Source organism: Papaver somniferum, chromosome 8, assembly GCF_003573695.1.
Source record: "Papaver somniferum cultivar HN1 chromosome 8, ASM357369v1, whole genome shotgun sequence".
Lineage (NCBI taxonomy): Eukaryota > Viridiplantae > Streptophyta > Magnoliopsida > Ranunculales > Papaveraceae > Papaver > Papaver somniferum.
Window position 1 is genome coordinate 106792543 of NC_039365.1, and position 8606 is coordinate 106801148.

An 8606-nucleotide genomic window follows, 5' to 3' on the forward strand; every position below is an offset into this window, starting at 1 on the left:
AGCTTAATATTGATCGTCATTTTTCCTGCTGTCTTCCGAAATTGTTTCAGTTGCTTTCAACAGCTTCACATCATTTTTTTTTGTTCAAATCCACAATTTATTAACTGCACAAACGCCATAGCAAGTATATAAATCACACTCAGAGTTCCAAACACAAGAGGCACAAGCACAAAATGTGCAATGAACGATAACATCCTCAAAATTCCAAACACCAATATCACTCAGCATTACAATCTCATTCAGCAACGGGAACCCAGACGCCTGTGCATCTTGACAAGTATCATAGTGATATGAGTAGAGATTTCTGAAATCTTACCCTCCTGCTACTCCTTTTTAGCACCATAACTAATCAGTAAATTACTATAAAAATAGGCTGTTGGACGGGTTTGAGTTGAATACTGACTGCAAGCAAAAACAAATATGGATTTTAATCTCAGAAACAAGTAAACTAAGAGCAAAGAATTTGATAATACAATAACTAAATTACAATCCTCACGTTCAAAGACATCTTGGGTTTGTATGCCAAATCTTGTTTCCTGCCACCCACATAGCACACTAATTTGCAGCTGCTCCGCTCTTCTCTCTTTGATAGGCACAACTACTTCTGTCTACCTAAAAAGTAAAGATATATAGACATAGCTTTTAAACTTGAGTACTTGACAGTATTTAAGCTTGAATATAAGAGCGAGCATGCTGGTCTAACTCAGTCAGACGTTGCAAAAAAAAAAAAATTAACAAGAACAATATAGCTTCATTACTAGGAATGCAGCCATTTTCCGCATCCAGATTTCCACGACCAGAAAATCAAATAAATCTGAGAAACATCACAGAAAATCGGAAGAAACTACTTGCATTCCTAGAATCAACTTGGCAAACATCTTATGCAAAAGTTGCGTGTAATGCCAAAAGTATGACAAGTATAATACACATTTCACATTTCCAAGACAATAATAATATCAAGTATATAGCATTTTATACAAAAATGAGATCTACGCTAAAGAACTATTACACCGTGTGTGTATCTATACTCATTGCTGAAACAAAAACAAGATAGGCGGATTTAAGTTTGAACACTGAATGAAATTTACATTTAAGATCCATTGAAACAAAAAGAACCCTTGAGTTTTAAAATACCTAATGGACAAACTTGGTGAACCCACGACTGATGCAAGGGGATGGAATGCATGGTAAAACAACACCAATGAGTATCTCCATAGACTGACCTTAAATAAGACATAATTTTAGTATTGAATGCAGATAATTCAACAACGAGAAAGAAGATAATAAATCCAGGTATTGTCACCATATAGTAGACCGTTAGATTAAGGGTTTCAGACGTACCTCTGGGTCTCTCATTATCTCAACAAACAATGGTTGATAAGATGAAACAGACTCTTTCTAACGAACTTTCAGCCGCACTCTCTCCCTCTCTTGTTGATCTTTTTCCTCCCAGTTCTACACTTCTTGGTCCCATTCCTTGAGTTTCTTCTGTAAACCTCACAAATGCCATATCAGAAAGTCACCCAATAGGAACGAACCGCCACATGATTTGAGCAACTCACACGTATATAACAACTATGGCTAGTGGCTAACATTCAAATTGATGGGCCACCCATGGAATTAGGAAACTACAAAACCCAAACTCACAATCCAAACAAGCAATACGGAAACTATTTGGAAAAATCCATGATGTATGTAAATAGGTCGATCCCAAAATCAAATTAAGCAATGGCAAGGTAACATTCTTCCCAGTATTGTTGAACCCACCAAGAAAGAAGACAGAAGAAGAAGAGGGTTTTGCTTTGGGAAATAAAGAGGAAAAAGTGTTTAACTTTTAACAAAAAGATGCACCATGGATTTGAGAGTTAACACAGTGAAACGGAGCGGCTGGATGCGAGTTTACTAAATAAGTCCTTGGTCAGTCACGTCATCCGGTAAATACTCTACGCGTCTTACATATAGGGTATGGGGATATGTAAAGCGTCCCACAGTGAGTACTCTACACGTGTAGAAGACGTGAGTGATCGAAGACATGAGCCCTGTGGGGGTGTAAAACTTGAAACAGAACGCTAGATGCACGACAGGATACGTAACCAGTGGGCATTTTTCTATTCAACTTGCGGAAAAGAAAATCACAGCAAACAGAGGTGTTCTGTTGAGGGCAAAAATCAGCTTGTACCGGTCAGCATGAGAATTGACGGAAGGGCTATTTACTTTACTGCATATTTATTCCTGTATTACTTGAACAATGCAGTGGCATGAAGAAAGAGCTGCAGAATTTGAAACAACTCGTCCCTTAACATGAACAGAAGTTGAAACGAACTAGAATAACGACGTGCTTGCGATGCATCTTAAACAGGCGATAATGAAACAATAGCAAAATTATGTATTGCAAAAATCTTCAAAATTTATTGATTTTTCCAACTTAAAACAGAGAGTAGGTTAAACATATCAACAATATTGGGAAGGTCAGACAACTCATACCAAACCATCTTAACCACCAAGTATGAAAGCTACCCTAGCCCAATCAACCGGAGTTTTTAACTCAACTGTGTTGATGGCTATTGGTCATCAAATCAACATTTAGAAGTTCAATATCACTTTCAAACAAGACATATTCAGGTTCGAATGATATACTTGCTAAGTAGGAGTGCTAGAAGCAATAAATGAAATGGTAGAACGGGTAATAAAAGTAATGTAGCTAACCTAAATGCATCTTGAAGCTCTCTATAGTCAGGATCCAGTTTCAAACCATCCGAAAAGGCAACTGCTACATCATCAAGTCTCTGCGCCAAGTGCAGCAAAGATTATCAAAAAGGGTTATCAATAGCAATACACTGATTTACCAATAGAGGGAATGAGTAACCAGTCCTTAGCATGTAATATGTAAAACTGTCTCCATAAGTAGAATTTTGGTTTTAGTTTCTACTAAGAAAATGACATCAATACGATGAGTTTTAATTAGGCAATTCAAATGATCTTGTTTTAAAGTACACCTAAGGCCCTGCAAATTCCAGGAGAGAATCCTAAGATCGTATAAAGATTGATAATTATTTGCACCATAGCAGGAAATAGGGAATTAGTAAAGATATGAATTTTGTAAAAAGAAATAGAGAAAAAAAAGAAACCCTAAATAGAATGAAATTAAGGAAAAAACAATTCGAAGTATAAAACTTGGATAATTGAAATAGGGTTGTAAAATAGTTACCTCTGTAGGTTCGTTGGTACTCACTGCTTGGTTTGGAGGCTCTTCCGTTACTTCGCAAGTATCTCCATGAGTTTGTACAGTGGTTTCCATTGTAGCAGATGAGGATGGCATATCTTCTGGTAGACGGTAAACCCTCTTGACAAAATTACTGAACATATTGATTTCATCATTCTGAAGAACACGTTCTGTAACACGACTATCATCGTGTACTAACCCGTGCTTCGAACCGGGTAAGCCTTCTGTTTGTTCTGTGTCTTAACCAGTGCGCCATCGGGTGGTAATATATGATTCGCTGATACACTGTGAAACAATAACATAACATAAACGAAGCAACTAACTGATACGAATTGGGGGGTGTCCGCAGCATGTTTTTGTTTCTTTTACCAATGAATTCTTAGAAACTGATATGAATGGGTCTGTCTGCGCTACAAACTCAGGACTTTGAAAAGTAATTTATCCTCAACATTTGTCACTTGTATGGGCAACCAACCGAAAAAAGAAAAGAGATACAATCATGGGAAAAATATTTGGTCCTTTTTTAGGTGGGTCCATGTTTGTTTAGTTCTATGGTCAAACATCTTTACTGTTTGGTTCATAATATTTAAAAATATTTAACTGGACAAAAATACCCTTTCGTGTTAGTTTTTTTCGTTTGTAACAGTTCATTCTTCAAAATGAACTCATGTTAATTTCTACTTTTTTTTTCAGAAATCACCTAAAAAACAGAGTTCATTCCAGAAATGAAATGAACTCCATATAAAACCTAAAGAAACAGAGTTCATTCCAGAAATGAACTCCATATAAAAACCTTAAAAAACAGAGTTCATTCCAGAAATGAACTCCATATAAAAACCTAAAAAAACAGAGTTCATTCCAGAAATGAACTCCATATAAAACCTAAAAAAAAACAGAGTTCATTCCAGAAATGAACTCCTGATAAAAATCCATATAAACCAGATTTCATTCCAAAAAATGAACTCCTGATAAAAAACATACAAACCAGAGTTCATTCCAGAATGAACTCCTGATAAAAACCTACATAAACCAGAGTTCATTCCAGAAATGAACTCTTGATAAAAATAGAGTTCATTCGTAAAAATGAACTGCAGCATCATCAACTTCATCTTCTTTTTCGTCTTCAACAGCAGCAGCCAAAACATCATCGTCTTCAATAGCAGCAGAAATTCATCTTTAACACGAGCAGCAAACATCAGTAACAAAGATCTTCAACAACAAAATCAAGATCTTTAACATCAAAATCAAAATCATCGTCATCTTTATCATCGTCAATAACAAGATCTTTATCATCAAAATCAAGATCTTCATCATCTTCATTTGTTTGCATCATCATCTTCTAAAGAAAACAGAGTTCATATCAAGAATGAAGTTCATCAAATTCATAGTTTCAGCAGCAGTGACGAAGAAGAACATAAATCTTCGTCGTTTTCATCATGTTCATCGTGTTCATCATCATCTTCAACCACAACAGCATCAAAACAGGGAGAAAAACAGAGTTCATTTCAAGAATGAACTTCATCAAATTCATCATCTTCAACAGTGGCAGCAGTGACGAAGAAGAACATAAATCTTCATCGTTTTCATCATCTTCATCGTGTTCATCATCATCTTCAACCACAAACAGCATCAAAATAGGGAGAAAACACAAATCTTTGTCAAAAAATCGTCGTCTTGTTCATCATCTTAATATACTCATGACGTTTATCATCTCTGCAAATCGTATTCATCATCTCTGCAAAATCAAAACCCTAGAACTCACACAATCTTCATTGTTTATGCAGCAGCAGGAGAAGAAAAAAAAGGAGAGAGAAAGTAGATCTGAAAATATGGAGGTGAGAGAAAATAAATCTGAAAATAATATCTTCTCTCTTGATAATTGACTATATATATCATATGGTGATGTCATGGATGATATAATGGTCCCAAAAGGGTATTTCTGCCACTACAAGATGACATTTACATCATCCATGACATCACCCTAGGACCAAACTATAATTTTTAGGGCCAAACAAATAATTTATATTACCAAATAGGACCAAACAGACAATTGACTAGGTCAATTGGACTAGACTCTCTCTAATATATTATTCTTAGGACCAATTGGTATTTACAATCATTCAAATAAACCCTAGTAGAGCAGCTATTAGTCCTCTTTAATCACTCATTTATCCTCACTTATCAGCTAAGTTTTGGTATTCCCACCTACTCATATGCATCATATCCTTAATTATCGAGACGTTAAATTACCGCATTTATAAGGTGTCCCATGTATATGAGGTTCCAATGGTACGAAGAGGTCCAAATTCTGGTAGCAAGTGTTGTCATTATTCTTGAGTCAGATGTCGCACTCTACAGAAAGTGATTGAATTCCTTAAATTCATTTGCTTCCGCCTTTGAAGATGTAACCTTTGAATCCTCTCAAAACAGCAAGAACAGGCCTTGAAACCATTTCCAAAAGATTTTCGCCTAACCAAGACACAACTTGGATACACACGATGAGACATGCAAATACTATGGATTTAAAGTCCTTCCTTCGAACAACAAAAGAAACTGCACTACTGAAATGCAAGGTGGAATAAATGGCATAACCATCAAACAGAAGAAATCCAACCATGATACTTACACCACGGGGACTCTGAGAAATGTCTATGATGATCCAAAAAGATGCTTTAAAAACGGTTCACAAACTAAGAATCATTCATTGGAAATTGAAATATCACAACAATCACAAACGTCGGCCAATGCTTCTAAGAACTGTTTATCTAAACAATTTGCAATACTATTGTCAAATACAAACATAATTAAAGACAAAAAAAGAACATATTAATAATAAAACTTACCGACTCGACCATCGACCAATCCAGCACATCGTTCTCTTGAATCTGATGCACGAATTCTGATTCTTGTCAAAGCCATATTGAAGTTAGCTGGAAGATGTTGTTTACATCAGATATAATGCCTCAAAGGTGAGAAGCATCAAGTGGTCTGAAGGTTCTCATGTGCCCTTCCATAGGGAAGGTCAAGCTTTGAATCCTTTAATTGCCTAAAAATCATCAAATGAAAGATTTAGTAAGTAGTTTCGGGAGCAATGTCCATGCTAAAAAAAAAAAGGCTCAGAGGCATATTCTTCGTTCATGCTTCACAGCGCAGATATTACATACATTTTCAAGTGTGAACCAATACATTCAGTACTATATATGAGCTTTATGAGAAGTAGAAAACACATAACAATGAAAGGAAAGGAAACCCAACATCTCAAAAAGAATATAGGGATTTTTGGACTGAAGCCAGATGTGCTTCTCAAGTAATTTTCTCTTGCTTAATCTATCAAATTTAGATTTCAGGTTCATTCCATCACCCTTTATACTGCAAAAAGTCTGTTTTATTCATTGTAACTGTGGACATTTCATTCTTCCGACTAACATGGAGAGGCACTCGAGCAAAATAATTACCTCCGCTTGAGTTCAATAGGTCAGCATATATATTCTGTCATTGAATTTCGACCCTTATCTATACTACTGGGTACTGAGCAAAATAATTACCTTCGCTAGAGTTCGATAGGTCAGCATATTATGTCATTGAATTTCGACCCTTATCTATACTACCGAGTACTGAGCTTCTATGAGTTGAAGACTATTTTCCCTATAAATTTCCTTGCCTCATATCCAACTATAACTAATACATAGCTCTTTCTACTCAAGTTTCTATCGAATTAAAGATTTAAGAGTGTAAAGTCATGTCAATGAGAAAATATAGATTAATCAAATAACCCAGTCGGGTGCAAATTGGAGAAAACAATACCTATAGGCGCGCCAAAGGCACCAGGTGGTGTGATTATATTTGATTATTTTGCTCGATCATCCCGTTCTTTCTTTGATAGGTTCAACAAAGATGGTTAATCCAATTTAGGCCATGGTATCTGAAAGCTTTACCAGCATAATGCTTATGGCTGAGTTCCATCCTCAATGAGCAGAAGTGCGCTACATAAAGTAAGGACCCACAATGAAAACAAAAAGTTAGTAAATTACATTGATATTATAGTGTCAGAAATAATGGTCTATTATGTGATTTGTTGGGTTTAGCTCTCTTAAGAAAAAAAGGCATTATCTACTTGGTTCATGTCATGAATGGACAATGCACGCACGAAACCAAACAGGAGGGTACGTACGCACTGACAACTATCTTTACTGAGATTGATTCAGCATTTACCATCTTCTACTTTGACCTACGTACATTAATTTTACAAAAGCTGAGATTAAACAATTAATAACAACATAGAGTTACCCTAAAATCACACCTAAAAAACAGAAAAAAATAATCAAGAGTTTCAACATAATGATTTGGTCCCTTAGCTTACAACTGCAAAATTAGTATCAAACTGACAGATTCATGTACAGTTTGCATTCCGCTCTACATTCACTAAGTCACTTCCGCAAATAACTAAAATTCATGTAAAGTAAATGGTTTACCGAAATTGCAACAATACAAAATGCCAAGTGGGACGATGATTCTTATCAAATTCTTTATTCATATACTCAAATATGTCTATATCCACATTGTGTTTCTCAATGCCTGTTCAACCCAAATTAAAAAAAATAAATAAAGTACACTCAAATTGATTAAAGATTTGAAGAACGTACTTTTATTGACTCACTTAAGGGTATAATTTTCATAAGATTCTCAATTGCATTATCTGGAACCTCACTGCAGCATAAAGCCGGCGAGAACTCAAAAAAAAAAAAAAAACAAACAAACAAACATTAGCATTTCCGTTGATTCCTGATAAACCTAAAATTGGAAGAAGGAAAACACCCCAGAAATTTAGTTGATCAGAGCAAACGGAAAAATAAAAGTAAAAAGAAAAACATCATGAATTAGAAGAAGAAGAAGCATGTCGGAAACTATTTGATTAGTTCCGTATACAGGGAAAAAAATCAGAATCAACAGATGCAGAATCCAAAATATGTGAGAGATCAAAATCCAAACTTAATAACTTTAAGGATTTGTTTCGTTCTCTGATTGTGGAGAAAGATTTCCTCTTAATCTTAATTTTGATTACAGTGGATGGGAAGAAGAAAAACAAAGATTGAAGTTCTTAAAAGATTTCCTCTTAATCTTAATTAGGTTTTTGTAAATGTTTTGATTAGTACCGACAGTTACTTACACAGGCAGCAACGTTGCAAAAAGTGGAGTGAAGGGGAAATGGACTATGTGGGAGGTGTAAACGGTATGTAACAAAATTTTGACGCGAATTACTTGGGCTTAGAATGAATGAGAGAACGGTATTTTCTAATACTCTCACCAGAGTTGTCCATATAAGATTTTTGTGGGGTCAGAATGAAGGGGAATTGAGTTTTTGTTTTCAATTATCATCTAGTTA

At 35.3% G+C, this 8606-nt stretch overlaps 1 protein-coding gene and 1 long non-coding RNA gene across 7 annotated transcripts; both read right to left on the bottom strand.

The window, feature by feature from the left end:
* Positions 1-543: 543 nt before the first annotated feature.
* On the bottom strand, positions 544-3478 carry LOC113303369. 6 transcript variants are annotated; one of them, XR_003337438.1, is made up of 5 exons: positions 3209-3478; positions 2707-2786; positions 1342-1488; positions 1135-1218; positions 550-612 (listed from the first exon to the last, which is right to left on the bottom strand). XR_003337438.1 is itself a non-coding variant. In XM_026552399.1 (3 exons), exons 1-3 carry the CDS (start codon positions 3362-3364, stop codon positions 609-611), a joined length of 240 nt encoding a protein of 79 aa, XP_026408184.1. In that variant the 5' UTR covers positions 3365-3478; the 3' UTR covers positions 550-608. The 6 variants fall into 6 exon arrangements, 3 of the variants coding, with proteins under 3 accessions (XP_026408184.1, XP_026408183.1, XP_026408182.1); XR_003337436.1 differs by lacking the exon at positions 1135-1218 and having other exon boundaries at positions 544-612; XR_003337437.1 differs by having other exon boundaries at positions 1135-1488.
* Positions 3479-5913: 2435 nt separating this feature from the next.
* Positions 5914-8397, bottom strand: LOC113302158. The gene is made up of 3 exons (XR_003336677.1): positions 7867-8397; positions 7028-7206; positions 5914-6269 (listed from the first exon to the last, which is right to left on the bottom strand). It is a non-coding gene; the product is annotated as an uncharacterized LOC113302158 (long non-coding RNA).
* Between the last annotated feature and the right edge of the window lie 209 nt (positions 8398-8606).

Bases quoted from the DNA above. Each gene is read 5' to 3' on its own strand.
- LOC113303369 (XM_026552397.1), bottom strand. From the start codon at position 3,364: ATGTTCAGTAATTTTGTCAAGAGGGTTTACCGTCTACCAGAAGATATG. The intron at 2,787-3,208 runs GTAACTATTTTA...CACTTGGCGCAG, and splicing joins GTACCAACGAACCTACAGAG to AGACTTGATGATGTAGCAGT. The intron at 1,489-2,706 runs GTTAGCTACATT...TGAGGTTTACAG, and splicing joins GAGCTTCAAGATGCATTTAG to AAGAAACTCAAGGAATGGGA.